Source organism: Elephas maximus, chromosome 19 (assembly GCF_024166365.1).
Source record: "Elephas maximus indicus isolate mEleMax1 chromosome 19, mEleMax1 primary haplotype, whole genome shotgun sequence".
In the NCBI taxonomy this organism is placed as follows: Eukaryota; Metazoa; Chordata; class Mammalia; order Proboscidea; family Elephantidae; genus Elephas; species Elephas maximus.
This window is the reverse complement of record NC_064837.1, coordinates 52,196,800-52,214,271: the sequence shown is the minus strand read 5'-3', so window position 1 is coordinate 52,214,271 and position 17,472 is coordinate 52,196,800. Positions and strand designations below refer to the sequence as shown.

General features: G+C 40.1%; 1 protein-coding gene across 2 annotated transcripts in view; it reads left to right on the top strand.

The window, feature by feature from the left end:
- NSF (N-ethylmaleimide sensitive factor, vesicle fusing ATPase) overlaps positions 1–16,466 on the top strand; it is a 158,888-nt gene extending 142,422 nt beyond the window's left edge. Inside the window, exons 18-21 of one of the 2 annotated variants that reach the window (XM_049859000.1) lie at positions 9,644–9,778; positions 10,860–10,973; positions 14,319–14,374; positions 14,782–16,466. In XM_049859000.1, coding sequence (XP_049714957.1) covers positions 9,644–9,778; positions 10,860–10,973; positions 14,319–14,374; positions 14,782–14,824 — 348 coding nt within the window. In that variant the 3' untranslated portion in view covers positions 14,825–16,466. The other variant, XM_049858999.1, reaches the window with a different exon arrangement.
- The last annotated feature ends 1,006 nt before the right edge of the window (positions 16,467–17,472 follow it).

Genomic DNA, 17,472 nt, shown 5'->3' with positions numbered 1-17,472 from the left:
TTTGAACCCACTAGCCGCTCCGCAGGAAAAAGGTGTGGCATTCTACTTCCGTAAAGAGGAGAGCCCTGGAAACCTGACGGGGCAGTTCTGCTCTGTCCTGTAGGGTTGCTATGAGTTGGAATCAACTTGATAGCAATGGGTTTGGGGGATTCTTATTTGTATAATATTAACTCGTATCAGCAATGGCTAGTCTCTGACCTCTGAGCTCTTAGGAGAAAAGGTTAAATAAATTCGGAAATTAAAGTTGTACTGACCGTGCCACTTAGTGCCTAAAAGAAGGGTTCTGTAGAAGCTTCTCATTAGAAACTTAGAAGATGATCAAATCCAAACTCCCCAGCCTTGTATCTAAAGTAGATTTCCCTACCTCTCTCAGCTTTTAGGTTGATATACTCTAAATTGACCTCTGTGTTCTAATAAGGTAAATTTTCTTATTTTTCCTAATTTAATTTCTACCTCTGTGATTTTTACCTGTAGCATCACTCCTTATTTAAATGCTTCCCAGTCTTCTAAGTCTTCTACCAGTTTGTGATTATTTCTTATGTTCCGGATATTTCACAGCTTGTGTTCTCTCGATACCCTGTCCTCGTTAACCCTACACAACTCAGTTAGTTTACTCCTTTAGGCCCCACTCTTTCAGAACAGTGTGTACAATGATAACATCTTATCTGGAGGCCAGTTCTCTAAACAATCTCAACTACAGGCAGACCCCAAGTCACAAAGTTTCATTCCTAAATCTGTCTTTAAATTGAATTTGTATGTGAGTCAGAACAATTAGGTATGTTTCGTATCTAACGTCAGTTAGTCAAATGTTTGTCTCAGCATCTAGTATACCTTTCTATGCATAAAAAACATTAAAGAGACACTTCTGGATACACTGAAACATCTTTAACATATTAATAGAGTAATAATAATGTTTTGATGAGTGTCAGAAAGTAGCACCCATATGTTATTACAAATCATTGTATGTACCTCAGATTTTTAATGTAATAGGCTTTGGGGAGGGGGTTGCTTCGTATCTATAGGTTGTATGTGAGTGGGACATTCATAACCCAGGGATTGCCTGTATAAGGGAAGAACATTCCAGGCAGAGGGAAGGTAAGAGTGTCTTCTGCATACCAGGCATGCTGTGCTCAGTACTACTAGGCATAGATGATTAAAACATGGTTCCTACTCCCAGGGAGTTGACAGGCTAGAAACAAAATTCAGACTTGCAAATAAACGCAGTGATAAAGTGGTATGGCACTATGGTAGGTAGATTTTTTTCTTGTGGGTCTCTGTTTCTATTGAATAATGCAAGCTAAGTAAAAATATGAGAAATTAGCCCCATTTCAAGAATGAAGCCAGGATAAATGATAGAATAAAAAGCACCCCTCCTCCCAGGGAGGCTTCTCCTCACCCCCTGGCTCTGAACTGATTGTCCCTCAGAAGTTGCTGCCGCTCACCATGGCCTTTCATTCTCACCCACTGCCATAACTCCTTCTGGGGGGGTATTTGATCTTTAGCTTCAGGCCTTATCTGGGCCTTGCTGTAACCCTAGTTAAGCTAAAGCCTTGAGCTCTGTCTGCCCTAATGCTGAGTGAACCTTGAGCCTCTGGGAGAATATACTTTTTCTGTGTCTGCTGGTACGCTGTGTTGTTGGGAAGAGAAGATTTCTCAGGTTCCCCATTGCCTACCCACCTGTTAACGGCTTTGTGACATCCTAGGCAGAGGACAAGGAACCCAGGTGGCACAACAGTTAAGTCCTTGGCTGCTAACCAAAAGGTTGGTGGTTCGAACCCAACCAGCAGCTCTGCAGGAGAAAGACCTATCTGCATCCGAAAAGATTTCAGCCTAGAAAATCCTGTGGGGCAGTTCTGCTCTGTCACCTGGAATCGCTGTAAGTCAAAATTGACTCAATGGCACCCAACAAAAACAACAGGCAGAGGACAACTTTTCAGGTACCTCTCAAGACCAGGCTGTTCAAGCTCTCACTTCCTCTATTCTTGCCTCCTCTGACAGTAACAGCAACGGCTCTCCTCTTCCCATCCACCCCCGCTCCTGAGCGTTCTTTACCTCGTGCTCTACTCTCATGGGTAGGTAGGATTTTTCATCCCATTTTTATGCTTGAGGAGAAGACCGTTGCTGAGGAGTTAAATAATTTCCCCAAAATCACACAGCTATAAGTGATGGAGGCTGTACTTTTCCTACTGTACTAAGCCACCTGTCTATCAGGGGACTTGCCTCTCATTCCATTGCTTTCTGCCAGCCCTGGGTTTGCATTAAAAAGGACGACCTATATGTGAGATGCTGGTTAGAAGGTGCAACCTCCTTCCTGGGCGTGCTTCCTCTTAGAACCGGCCTGTCCTTAGTTCAGCAGCTTTCCACAGGCCGCTAGACGGGCCTTCGTGGAGCTGCTGGGTCATCTTCATCACAGTTCTTCCTTCTCAAGAACCGGCTTTGGTTTCCTGTTGCTTTTTATATTAAACCTCTTTCCTTAGTTTAGCGTTCTGAGTCTTTTTAATCCTGCCCACTCCCCATCTCTCCAAAAAAGCTTCATTTTCAGCACTTCGTGTTCTGGGCTCAGCTGTTTCCACCACCCACCTAGGATTTAGTAGCATTAGAGACTCATCCCTTCTCAAGGGTCTTGCCAGTGTCTTCTCCTTGTCAGCGTCTCTATAATGCAACAGGAATCTTCTTAGATAATCCCACTCCAATGACATTGTCTCCATGCTCTGTGTCCTCTCAGCTATTATTAGTTCGCGCTTGCGGATGTTATTGGTAGCAGTCCCTGAATGTTTATTTGCTCTTCCCAGCTAAATTGTCATCACTTCAAAGGCACAAACCAAATCTTATAATTCCATAAGTACCTGGGCAAAGTAAGTTCTTGATAATGACCTGATGGACTAATGTCTTTTCTTACCTTCTACCTACCAGATTCACAAATTCTTAATATCCTGAAATGTTTCTTTCTCGTTTACAAAAAGCCCAAATTCTAACCATCAGAAAAGAAACTTTAAGGCTCCCGCCACACAGCAGTTTTCCGTTACATTTTTAAACTCACTTCTTAATCCATTTCAGGGTTTCCAATTGTTCACAGTTAATTCTTCTTACCAAGAGTGTATTACACTTGCTCAGCATTGAATGATAGAGAAAGAATGGCCTTTCTTTGCTGCATAACTAACTTTACTTTTGTTCACAGGTTGAAATCAGCCCTTCCATTTCACCGCAGTCTTATATAGATGGCATTTTCATTTGTGGGGGGAGCTTTCTTCAGCATGAACGTTTGTTACAAATCAGTTTATTGGGGCCAATCAATGGACAAGGCCTATGAAAGGGCGTGGATTATCTGGTTAGCCCTTTGTGTGGCAAAAGGCTTAGATACTGCTTAGTGCTTTGCTCATTCTTCATCCTGGAAAGAAGTGTTTTTTTGAAGGATCAACACCTGACTGAGCCTTGCCTTTTTCATGGTAATGTTTTCACCTGAGTTGCTTCTTTTGTTACTAAGAATTAGTTAACTAATACTTATTTAACCTTGGAACAATGTTTATCGTAATCCAGTGGGCAGATAGTCATTTTATTTAGGCCTTTTCTTTAAAGCCTCAGGACTAGCAAATCTTAGTAAAGAGTATGCTGGGACCAATTTTTCCCCACAAATAAATGATCACTCTACTTTTTTTCTTTCCATCAAGGGGCATGTTTAGGCACTGTGGACTTAAGAATAATAGCCACACATTAACAAAGTGAATTTCTCCTCTGGGTTAAGCTCTACTTTTATTTGTAAAACTGGCATCCATTTCATGCTACTGGCAGCTTTTCCCCCGAATGTTATCCAATGTCATTTATTACATGAATACATTCAAAGCTGTTGTTTCATGATAAAGCTTGCTCTTGAGAATTACCACTAATTAATATACAAAATGACCCAGCACAATTTAATTATTTGCTAATGTTTTTCGGTGTTTTTTTTAAAGATGATGCTTTACAGGCCAAGGCCTGAACTTGCCTGGTTCGTGACCTCTCCACAGTGTTTGCATTCTTGTTAAACAAGAAGAAAAGCAAAACATAAATTAGTGTCTCCATTATAAGTTGCTCTGCATTTCCCAATCTTTCAACACTCTGAAGAGCACAGTCACTGCCAATGTAAGAGAACATTTCACTAGGAAAATGGCAATGACTTCAAAAGTCCAGTTTTAGGGAATGAGTAAGAAGCTTCTTCCTCAATGTCATTCTTCTAGGGCCAACGTTATCCTCCATGTAAGAGAGGAGCGAGAGGAGGGAGTTTGACCTATGCGCTATGGAACCTTAAAAGCCTAAGCAAAAAGAGAAGCAACAGCTCCCTTTAATTGTAATGAGGATGTACCAACCTGTGTGCCCTGGGGTATCTATTAGCCTTCAGAATTTAGTGTTGAAAAATATTTTACATGTAAAAGCACCATTTTTTTCGTTATAGTAGAAGTTTATATTTTTACATGTTTTTAATTACCTCAACATCCCATGGCTTTTTGTTTTGTTGTTGTTTGTTTCTGTTTTGTTTTGCTTTTGGGCTTAGTATGTGTTTCTTCTCCTTCAGGTTTGGAATGTCTGTCCCCTCTGTCTTTCTAGTCAACCTACTCATTCCTTAATACTCAGTTCAGGCAACATCTCCCCCAGAAAAAGCGTTCTCTGCCGCTTGTTTCTTCCCTTCACCACGACATTCTATGCATAGTACGCCACCCGTGCATATTATAGTATAATGGTCTCATTTGTATCTCTCTGTATATCCTGTATCTGTATACAAGGTCTATTCCATATTGATCTAGGAGCTTGGTAAATGTTTGTTATGTATTTGATTTTTGCTAGTCGCTTTCTTTTATAATAAAGGTTAGTCCTTAATCTGCGTACTTCATGGGTATACTTCTATCTCATAGGCTTTGCACAGTTATCTGATATGCCAGTGGCTAATTGTGCCAGAGAGTCTCAGGTTTGTTTCTCTGATATACCTTTGATTATGTTGGTGCATTGTCCATTCCTGGCATGGTAGATGTCCAGAAACAATGAGTAGGATTTAAGGCTCACATGCCTTATGGACAGTAGTTATATAATGTTTACAAAACCCAAGTGGAATTCTTCTGGGATCTGATAATTAATTTCTTAAATCTTTTGCTGCTACCACATTTATTTTAATGACCTACTTTTCTAAGATTCGTGAATAGGTTTAATGATCATATAATATTAAAGGCTTATCTATGGGATGAATATGTATCATAAAACTAGTTACATCAGTTTCAAATTCATTCCTCTTCCATTTCCCAAGTAAACATATTTTAATGTGTTTCTCTTCATGAAGGGATGCAGTATAGGATTTTGAATTCTGGATCTGGTTTCCAGTGCTGGCTCCATCATTTATTAGTTGTTTGACCTTGAACAAATTACTTGTCTCTGTGACACTCAATGGAGTCCCTGAGTGGTGTAAACAGTTAATGTGTTTGGTTGCTAGCCAAAAAGTTGGTGGTTCAAGTCCACCCAGAGGTGCCTCAGAAGAAAGGCCTGGTGATCCGCTTCCAAAAAGCAGCTATTGAAAACCCTGTAGAGTATAGTTCTTCTCTGAAACACGTGAGTCACCATGAGTTGGAATCAACTCAACAGCATCTGGTTTACTGGTGAGACTCAATATCTTCATTAGTAGAACGGAGATAATATTGGTACCTAACTCTCAGGTTTATAATGAAGATCAAATAAGAGATTGATCTGGAGAGGGGCCATACTGCAAATAGGACAGGTGGAAGTCTATACTATAATAAAACCCGTGAAAGCTGGAACTGTGTAAGGCGGAAACCTGTCAGAGAAAGAAAACACAAGTATTTTCCACTAAAACTGGCAATAGAAAAGTGGTTAAGACGGCACCGTGTCAAAGGCAAAAAACTTGCAAGACCTGGAAAAACAAGGCAGTCCCCCTTTCAGTTCCTGCTCTCACAGGCTTCACTGTAAATGGCAAGATGCCCAGATCTCTCCCTGACTCGCATCCCAGTATGCTGGCAACTAGGCTTTATAGCCCTCTGGAAGGAGATTGGAGAATTCTTCTCTGGGGAAAAATCTAAATATACTGACCTTTGAGGAACCTCCAATAATCAGCCGTGTCTCACCTGGTCATTCTATAGGGACACCTTCAGACACAGAGCTTCCAGTTATTAGCTTAATTCTTAAATATGAATAGTCATCCAAAGATCACCAGACACTTGAGGAACACCTCCAGTAAACAGATAGGAAAAAGGAACTCAGAGGAAACAGAGACAAAACAGGGAACAGAAGAAAATGGTTTTTTTTTTTTAATCTATAATATTCACAGAGATCTAAAATAAGATATTGTACCCATGAAATATAATACAAGGCAATAAAAAAGGAACATTTAAAGAGCAAGAAAGAACTCTTAGAAATAAAAAATATTACAGAAAGAAATTTAACATAAAGATTGGACATAATATTGATGCTAACTCAAAAGTATTAGGAAGAGGAAGAGATAAAATAAGGGAGCAAGAAAGTAGGAAAATTAGAAGATTAATCTAAAGGACCAGTATCCAGCTAAGGGAGGGTCCAGAAAGAAAGCAGAGAAAATGAATGGAAGGAAATCTCAAAGAAATAGTCCAAGACCTTTCCTGGAATTCAGTGATTGGAGTTTCCAGATTAGAAAGGACCCAACTAGTGCCCGGCAAAATGAAGAAAGACCCATCTCAAGGTACATAATTTTGAAATTACAGAACATAGGGAAGAAATCCTAAAAGCTTCCAAAAATTAAAAAAAAAAAAACAAAACATAAGAAACTGAAGGTCATAAATCAGAATGGCATTGGACTTCTAACTAGAAACACTGGAAATTAAAAGACACTAGAGCAATGCCTTCAGAATGCTGAAGGAAAGATTATTTTCAACCTTGTTCTCTATACGTAGCCAACCTGTCAAGTATAAGATAGAGGATACAATATTAAGGGTAGAATAAAGGCATTTCCAGACATGTGAGGTCTTTAAGTTTTTACCTCCCATGCACCCTTTCTCAGGAAGCTTTTGGAGGATATGCACCGTGGAAAAGAGAGACTAGATGAAGAGAAAAGAAGGCTGAGTTACAAGGGGTCAAATAGAAGCAAGAGGGAAGTTCTAGAATTAGCTATGCAGCAGGCCTAGAGAGCAGTCAGTTCGGGTTGAATACTGAGGACAGAGGGCTCCAGGAGGGGAATGTCTTCAAGGAAAAAAAAATTTTTTTTTAATGTCTAATGTGTCTGTATGAGACACATCTTTGGGAGATGAATTTGTGATAGATATTTAGTAAACTAAGCAAAGGAAAATGGAAGGGGGCAATTATTAACTCTAGTAAAAACAAAATGTTACCCAAGAAAGGAAATGTAATAGTACGCTGCATTGTTGTTTGTTGTTGTTAGGTGCCGTTGAGTTGTTTCTGACTCATAGCGACCCTATGTACAACAGAACAAAATGCTAATGGTCCTCATGGTTTCAGGGGACATCTAGGTCACTTGGACATCCAGGTCAGTTGGACGTCTAGGTCAGTTGGTCAAAGTGTATTAAAAAAATGTTCTGTATCCTGCTTTGGTGAGTGGCATCTGGGGTCCTAAAAGCTAGCAAGTGGCCATCTAAGATGCATCAGTTGGTCTCAACCCGCCTGGAGCAAAGAAGAATGAAGAATGACGTAGATATCAGGAAAATATGAGCCCAAGAGCCAGAAAGGGCCACATAAACCAGAGACTATATCAGCCTGAGACCAGAAGAACTAGATGTTGCCTGGCTACCACCAGTGACTGCCCTGACGGGAAACACGACAGAGAATCCCTGATGGAGCAGGAGAAAAGTGGACTGTGGATCTCAAATTCTAGTAAAAAGGCCAGACATAATGGTCTGACTGAGACTGGAGGGACCCCCAGAGGTCACGGACCCCGGACTCTCTGTTAGCGCAAAAATAAAACTATTTCTGAAGCCAACTCTTCAGACAAAGATTAGACTGGGCTATAAGACATAAAATGATACTGGCGAGGAGTGTGCTTCTTAGCTCAAGTAGACACATGAGACTATGTGGACAGCTCCTGTCCAGAGGCAAAATGAGAAGGCAGAGGGGGACAGGAGCTGATTGAATGGACATGAGGGATATACGGTAGAGAGGAGGAGTGTGCTGTGACATTGTAGGGAGAGCAACTAAGGTCACATAACAATATGTGTCTCCGTTTTTGTATGAGAAACTGACTTGAATTGTAAACTTTCGCTTAAAGCACAATTAAAAAAAAAATACTGCCGGTCCTGTACCATCCTCATAATCATTGCTATGCTTGAGCCCATCATTGTAGTCACTGTGTTAGTCTTTCTCATTGAGGGCCTTCCTCTTTTTCACTGACTGCTTTACCAAGCGTGATGTCCTTCTCCAGGGACTCATCCCTCCTGGTAACATGTCCAAAGTATGTGAGACGAAATCTTGCCATCCTTGCTTTTGAGGAGCACGCTGGCAGTATTTCTTCCAGGATAGATTGTGCATTCTTCTAACAGTCCATGGTATAGTCAATATTCTTCACCAATACCATAATTCAAAGGCATCAGTTCTTCATTGGTCTTCTTATTCATTGTCCGGCCTTTGCATGCATATGAGGCAATTGAAAACACCATGACTTGGGTCAGGTGCACTTTAGTCCTTAAAGTGACATCTTTGCTTTTTAACACTTTAAAGAGGTCTGTCGCAGCACATTTGCCCAATCCAGTGCGTTGTTTGATTTCTTTATTGCTGCTTCCATGGGTGTTGATTGTGGACCCACGTTAAAAAAATAAATAAATAAAATAACCAGTGAAAACCTTACGAATAATAACAGCAGACACTGCATTGCCTAGCATATCGTAATAAGTACTGAATAGAGATCTAATCAAAAATTGCTATTGGAAGAATGAGGAAAGGTGCATATGCAAGATTACTAATAAGTTCCCATGCTCTATAACAAGAAGTCAATAAATATTTGAAACTTAGAACAAAATCTAAAAATAGTGGTGTAACCTTGTTGTTTAAAGATCAGGAAATAAATGTAAGTTAAGAGAGTTGAAAATGGAAAGAGGGAATCAGGAATGATGACATAACCCTGATATAGTCTTTAAACTTTTTTGTGTGTATTTTGGAGTTAAAAATGAAATTTAAAAATATTAAATGAGACAATGTGTCTTTCACCAACACACTGTCTTTCACAGTTAAGTGCTGCATAAATGTAAACTATTATTATTACCCTACTTCTTCTAAAAATCATAATAAAAGCTTGCTAAGTGGATGATACAAAGACTTTCTATTAATTTATTACATTTTTTTCCTTTCCCACCTTATGTATTCCATGTTAGCTGTGAGAAATGAATTAGAAACATATATTTCAGCATCTTTCTATTTGGCTTTTATATCTCCCTGATACACTAATCCACTGTTTTATTGATGTGAATGAGAAGAAACAGCTGGTCAAATGTTGCCACTTCGATCATGTTGTTGGTACCTTATTTTAGATTTTCATGAGGAAGACTTTGACTTTTTTTTTTTTCTGTTGCCTAATCATTGGCATATCTGCAATTAAATAGATGGAGTTTGCACATTTGTTCAGGATTATTCTAGTTTCCTAAGTTCTAGTTCGTGGGCATTCTTTAACACGTTTTCTCCCTATGCCCAGGGCCGCAAGCTTCTTATCATTGGGACCACCAGCCGCAAAGATGTCCTTCAGGAGATGGAAATGCTTAATGCTTTCAGCACCACCATCCATGTGCCCAACATTGCCACAGGAGAGCAGCTGTTGGAGTCTTTGGAGGTGAAAACGAGTAGATGAATTGTACACAATTTCTGGGAAAGAAGTTGATAAGGCTGGAAATAAGGCTAAGGGTTGCCACAAACTTTACACCTGGTGTGTGGTTTCTAGATTAATCTAGAACATGCAACCTGGGATGTTACCTCCAATCATCTTCAGGAATGAGAGGGAGAAGAGATGAACTAAGTGACAGTGTTAATGTCCCATTCCTGGGTGTATATAGCATAAAAACTGCCAGAAATTAATTGCTGTGATGCTCAGCTTGAATAATGCATATAGATTACACAGACTAGAAACTTGGATTGAGGGAGGGATATGAGTTACTCACTATATAGAAAAATCAGCCATTTATAAGTGCCGTTTAGCACATTTCCTTGCATTTAGTGAATTAGAACCATGATTAAAACCTTAGAAACTTCAAAAAATCTACAAAAGTAAAAGGAACTCCTTTGTAAACAATTTTATAACAGAAATGTTTTCTTAAATTTTTTGAGGATGTCAAAATTTTAATTTTTCTAAAACTATCTCCTCCGCTAAACTTTTGATTAATATCAGTGTACATAAATGACTTGGTGAGAACCACTAGAAATATTATTAAGTCAGTTGTTCAACAGCAGTAGGGTCAGTAAAAATTAAGACCCACAGGATTGGTGTCTACTCCCAGCAAGATGGGAGTCACCGGTATGATAGTTGTCTCTAGGTTATCTGCTTGAGCAGCTTTTGTACAGGGGATGGGTAAGGGAATTAAAATTAGTTAGCTTTGACACATACAGATTGTTTCTAGAAAGGAACGTGAAAAATTTTACGTGATATTTATTATGGATTGGAGCTATTTTTTTTCACCAGCAAATACACCTCAAAGTTATAATGGAGGTCTGTAGAAAAACAGAGTTTAGGATACCAGTTTTCACATTCATGGTTGGGTGTAGGCAGGTCAGGTTGGTTTTAAAATATCAGAGAACCCTATAAGCTTAAACCAGTCAAGTAGTTCTTATCTCTGTTCTTTTAAGATTAAGCAAGAGAATTGATGTTGTTGATGCTCTTACTATAAAAGTGCTTTCATTATTATTTATTGTTTTTATAGCTTTTGGGCAACTTCAAGGACAAGGAACGCACCACAATTGCACAGCAAGTCAAAGGGAAGAAGGTCTGGATAGGAATCAAGAAGTTACTGATGTTAATTGAGATGTCCCTACAGGTAAGATGCTTCCTTCTCCATGTGATTCAGACATGGAAAGGAGCTTCATGATGCACCAAGAAGCTTTATTATTTGCTTTTGCTATGGCTTTGATTAATTTAAATCATAATTCCCTTATATTATTCCCAAACTCAGATTGGTATTAGCAGCCTGCTTTTGAGATCAAACAATAGCATTGGTACTTTTCTTTCCCACTCCTTAAAATTCAGAAATAGAAGAAAAGATTATAAAGTTGCTTTTCTTTTTAATTTAGGGAGTCATTGGATTTTAAACTTAGAAAGGACTTCAAAGAACAATTGTTCTGGTGCCCTCTCGTTTTAAAAATAAATGCACCTAGTGTCCCACAGATGGTGGGTGAATTGTCCAAGCTCACATAGCCAATTAGCAATGGAGCAGGGACATTATTATACATCAGAGGTCAGTGAGCTACTAAATATTTACCAAAAGGGGCCTGGGGCAGGTTAAGCGAGGTGTACAGACTAGACTTAGGCTGTGTACATTTTCCCCTGACTGAGCTTCTAGAAATATCATGCAACTACTGTAGAGCTGAAGCATTCAGGATCACATAGACAACTGAGCCCCAGGCTGCTGCCTGGGCAAAGACAGATGAAACTTCTCCAGTACTATCTATCTCACATCTGCTGGCAACTTACCTTTCCTCTTGTTGGAACCCCACCCCTCATGTGCCGATCCTGTGTCTTCTTGTCCTTATCTGACGTACTACTTAGATACTAAATATGTCTCTACCAAATTCTGTGAGGTCAGGGACCTTGGCATTCACTCACTATTGAATCCACAGCCCTGGAACAGAGCTGGACACATAGTAGGGTGCTCAGTAAACTTTTGTTGAACAAATGAGTGAATGCATCCCAGGTCCGAGGTGGAGAGCTGGTTCATCCGGAGCATGCGTATTGCTGATCTGGCCTGTTATTTAATCAGTCAAGCACTGGGCGGCTGAGGGGAAGTTTAAGTTTCACAGTTACGCCTGAAATCGGGAACAGGAAGTAAATGCATTTTAATCTTTTCTAGTAAATATATCTTAAAATAAAATTTCGGGAGCTTTCAGAAACCTGAAGTTCAATTAGGCTCACATTCACGGTTGTACTTACTGAGTGTAGGAAGGTCATGTTGGATTTTAAAATATGAGCGAACCCTTTTTTTTTTTTTTTTTATAAGCTTAAACCAGTCAGGTAGTTCACATCTCTGTTCTTTTAAGGGTAAGTGTGAAAATTAACATTGTTGATGCTCTTACTTTAAAAGTGCTGCCATTATTATTTATTGTTCTTGTAACTCTTGGACTGTTTTTAAACCAATTTATTTATTTAACGGAGCCCTGGTGGTACAATCCTTAAGAGCTCGGCTGCCAACCAAAAGGTCAGCAGTTCTAATCCACCAGCTGCACCTTGGAAACCCTATGGGGCAGTTCTACTGTGTCCTGGAGGGTCAGTATGAGCAGGAAATTAGAGTCCCAGACTAATGACTCGGTGTGGAATTATTCCTGGGAAAGGTGCACATACAGGTGGATTGGGGCTTTCTTTGAGAGAAGATAAATCTGTCAGATAGTCAGCTCTACTGTGCATTTTTTGTTTCAGCAATATTTTTTTTTTTTTTCAATAATTGCATAGAAGAAACTATGTGAGTTTTTTTCCCTCCCTATCCCCCATCCTCTCCTCTTCCTTTGATGCCTGCAGGTCAGTGATCAAGTTAATGCCTCTTATGTATGTGGGGTAAAAAGGGAGAGTGTGGCACTCACTTGGGCCTAATCTTCAGCGACTGACATTTCATAGGCCTCTGAGTTTGAACTCCTTCATGTCAAATGGATTTCGTGCAGCTGAGTGAATTCTCTTTAGATCTGCCTCAGAGAGACTGAGCCTGAGTGAAGAGGCATGTAGTTTAGCAGAGTATAAGTCATGTTACCTCTCTGTTCACTATACATGATTCTGTTAAAACTTGCACAGTGCTGCGGATCTGCTCTGACTGGATGTCACCTGAGGGAATAAAGTCATTTATCTAGATTACTTTTTTCCTCCCTTTCTCTTGACTTTTAATTCCATAGCTACAGGCAAGTCAGTAAGTCGTTGCTCACACATATTAAATATATTTAATGGGCAAAGACCTGCAAGTACTGACTACAACTGAGCTGCAGCCAGCTCCATTTTTTTTTTTAAAGAACTTGACAATTGATTCATATGTAATTCTATTCCAAAAGTGGAAAAATGTTTCTTTTGTTAGCTATTCACACTTTTTCTTAGTCCTTTGTAGTCTGACCTCTTAACTTTAATACATTTGAAACTTCTGTTCAATGTTTTTCTGAGATAGAATCATTTAAAAAAAAAAAAAAAAAAAAAGGTTGGAGGGGAGAACCCGATGCACGTTCACCACAGCTGCACCAGCATCTGAAGGCCGTTCCTGGAGGGCAGGGAGTTCCCTATTGGGAAACAGACTCCTGCCCTGGAACGCTTTTGAAAAGTTAGGTGTGTTTCTTACAATAAATTTTCATCTCAAGGAATTAAAGATGTTTTGAAGGATTGTTTTCTAGATAACTTCACATTTCTGGTGGACCAATGAGAATAAAATGGATTTGGACAAATTCGTGTAACTATGACTAGAAAATGAAAACCAATAGATAATGAAAACCTGAACGTAGCCCCTGAGTCAGCTACCTCCCCGCCCCCACCCCCCATCTTTTCTTAGATTCATGGCACTGTGCTCAGGGACCAGAGGGGACCCAGGCTACCCACAGATCAGGTCAGGGTTGTCAGCCCCGCTCTTTAAGGGTTTTTCTTTTGGCACTTTTTTTTTTTTTTTCATTATTTGCAAAGAAGAAACTATGCAAAAGAGACTGAAGCTAAGAAAAATGAAATTGTTGACCATACAGTTAATAAGCTACCTTTTAGTCTTTTAACCAACCTCATTTTTGTTTCTTCAAGTTTAGTCTCACTTTTATCCCTCAGATAAGTCCTGTGCATTGGATTCTTTGCACTCCCATGAATGGCCCCTGGGCTGGGCCCACTGATGCCTCACAGGCATGCTGCGCCTCCTCACCCCAGAGCTAGCAAGGGGAGCACCCAGCTGAGATGCCTGGGGATGACCAGCTGGGTCATGTCCACCCAGCACACAGTGATTTAATGCTAGGAAATCCATTTACTTCTCTTGGGTGATGCAGTCTACTTTGGTATGTATCAGGATACTGGTCCAGGAGCAGGTAACACATTTTTGTAAGTCAGCAGAGCACCGAAGGAAGTATAGAATATGAAACTGAGCGTTTTCCTTGGCATGACGTAAGTGCGTAGTTATTTGGAGGTACCATTAACCTGTCTTCTTTACTTCTTCTGATGTTTTTAGATGGATCCCGAATATCGTGTGAGAAAATTCTTGGCCCTCTTAAGAGAAGAAGGAGCGTAAGTGGAAACCCCAGTGCTTAAGTTTTCTAAGTGTCCTTATACCTGCACAGATATTTGAATGAGCAGCCCTTCTTAGACAACTTTGTTTCCATTTATTAGAATTCTTCACTGTGTTGTAGGTCTGAGAGACCAAGCAAGGAAGTTGGTTGTACTGTTGGTTTGCTCTCCCTGTCCTGCTTCGCAAAACTTCCTTGTCACAAGGCAGGAAAAAACTCAATGGTACATATTCATTGGAACCTGCTTTTAAATGCATGAAGCTGTGACCATTTTCTTTTGTGAAATGCTCGTTGGATAGCAAATGCTTAGTAGAAAAACCATTAAGGAGCTTTTAGTGATTTTGTGATGAATGGCTTTTTGCAGACCCTCAACTGTTCTATGTGTGTGTGTTGGGTGTTCCTTTGCAGTAGCCCTCTTGAATTTGAAAACGGACTATTTGCAACACATTGAGAGAAGTGACCAAGATGAAGATGAGCTGGGATCTTCACTCGTCTTAATCAAGATACTGGACTAAGTGAAATGTTCTCTACCTTCAGCAGCGTCCGTCCGTGCTTCTCTCTGCATGTTTAGTGCAATAAACTCCCTTCCTTGTGTTTACTGAGGTATTCCGGTGTTTTGTGGAAGGTGCAGGTTTGCTTTAGAATGCTGTGCATACCTCTCTGTGCAAGCCGATTCCTTCTTACCCGGGTTCTAAGTGTGAGAGGATACTGTACTTGTGAACACTATGCATTTAAAGCTCCCCACCACCGCCACTACCACCTCCTGAAAATTCTCAGTAAATGTAATGAATGTTGCGAGGCAACACATGGCCTATTTACAATGAAGACTTTTTACCTGCAAACCAGGAACACTGAATAGAGCAGCCGATTAAAGGGATTATCTGACAGCTTCCCTGTGCTGACATTAAAGGTTATTGGGTATTTGATTAAAGTTCCCCCCAGAAAACTGGTTCTCTTTGCCTGAAGAAACAGGGCTTGGGATTTCTAAGGTACTGTTCTTAATCATTTTCAGAGATGTTTCCAAGTTGCAATCAGGAGATCTTTCTTCACAAAAAGTCAGATTACCGTGTTGGCTGTGACATCCCCTTAATGTAGCAATGTGCGCTGTGGGAAGAGATATGCTAATTGTTACCACTTGGGAGATGCTGTTAAAAACTTGTGGAAGATATGTATGCAAAAAATATACATCCCTAAACAGGAAGGAGTTACTAAAATAATTCACAAACCTCTTGGCATTAATTAGTATCCAACTTCTAAATGGGTCAATTCCTTGGTATGGTATTAAGGACTTAGTAGTATCACCACTTGTTTTCCTTAGCTTAATGACTTATTTGGAACTTATCCTCTCTTTAAGCTATCTTCACTATGCAGTATTTAAATAAAACACTATTCTCCAGAAAAACAAGCCCCTTTCCGGCCTTCTCCCCTCAGCCCTTTAACATCCATTCCAAACATTTAACACATTTCCTTTACCCTCTACACACCTCTGCGAAAGGGAAGGGGAGCTCACTGGGTCCTTTTGAGGGTGATTTGTCTTAGAACTGAGTTAGAAGGAATTTAATTAGGTCATCTGTTTGGTGATGAGACTTACAGAGCATGCCACTCTCTCCCCCTTGCTGCTAAAAATGCGAGGACAGACAAGCGGGAGCCACCTGAAGGCACTTAACATCAGTGAGGCTTGTTGCCCCAGTGGCACTTGGGCCATGGCTCTGTCATTTGTCCCCATGGCAGAAGGCAAATCATTTCCAGATCTTGCTGTCTGTATGCTGTTGGTAGAGACTTATACGTCATACCTACTTTGTTTTCGGTTTTCATCTCTAGCTTATTTTGTGGCTTTTTCAAAAGTGGACTGTGTTATGAAGTCCTGTGATTCCTGGCAGCCAGTATCCTGGATTCCCTAATCTGCTGAGATCTCGCCTCTTTCCTCTTCCCACAAAAGCGGCACATGTTCCATTAACTTAGATCTCTTGTTAAATAAGGGTGATGTTTTTGTGTTTTGTCCAAAACTATATGGAAAAATATAAATATTATATTGTTTAATGCAAATGAAGGAATGCAATAAACAGTGCATATACTTGGAAATGTTCTGGAGACCATTATTTTGTACAGACCAACAGGTTATAACTGGTATGAATGTGTGAGGCAGAGGGAGATCAGAAGGGAAGCCCCTCATTGTGTTATAAGTAGCATAAGGAGTTGAATGATTTTTACTTAAAATACCTGATTTAATTACTTAGAAAGTGTATTTAAAAAGAAGAGCATATCAGCATATATAAAAAAGCTAATGCACAAGAATTTTCATACTTTTAACTTATTTTACCTCATTAAAAAACTGAGCTACCAAAGCCATAAACGAGGTCAGTAATAAATCAGAAAGGGTAGCTGTTTCTCAATTAGAATTACTCCTTTCCGTGAAATGTACAAACCAAGGGACACCAACACACTCAGTGAGATTTCTCCACACGGTTAGTTTGGGTATCAAAGAGTGTGCATTTCTCTGAACTATCAGATCTTTCAGCTAAACCTCAAGTTGGCTCAGGCCTTCTCTGACAGCAGGATTGGATGCCCAGGAGCTATCTGTGCCCTCGGGGAGGAGGATCTGAAGGCTACCTGGTCCCCGTGTAGCCTTGAGAAGCTGAGTTCTGGAGGTTTCCCAAGACTTTTCTCAGCCGATGCTGGGCGGCAGAGCGTGGACGGGGCGACAGCGTGGAGTGGGATAAAGCAAAGGAGCCTCTAACCACTGCCGCTTCCCTAACTGCTGCCGTAGAGTTCTTTGTCTATGGATAAACTATTAACAGGCTACTTTTTGTCAGAAGGTATATCTAAAACCTCAAAAGAGGGGGTTATTTTATCTTTACTAAATTTGTACTTCTTCACTGAGACACTGGCTTTTTTAATGTAACACAGAAAATTGTACAGTTGTGGTTAAAATCTGAGCTTTAAGGCTCTCTTCATGTCTAGAAACTACAGCAAACGATCTCCCCTTTAAGTTTCAGCAGCAAGTCACAAAATTATGGTGTAGATTCAAGTGCATATAATAATGACCAAGCCATGGGAAATAGACTTGTGGGAGCACTGAGTCAGCTATAAACCACCAGC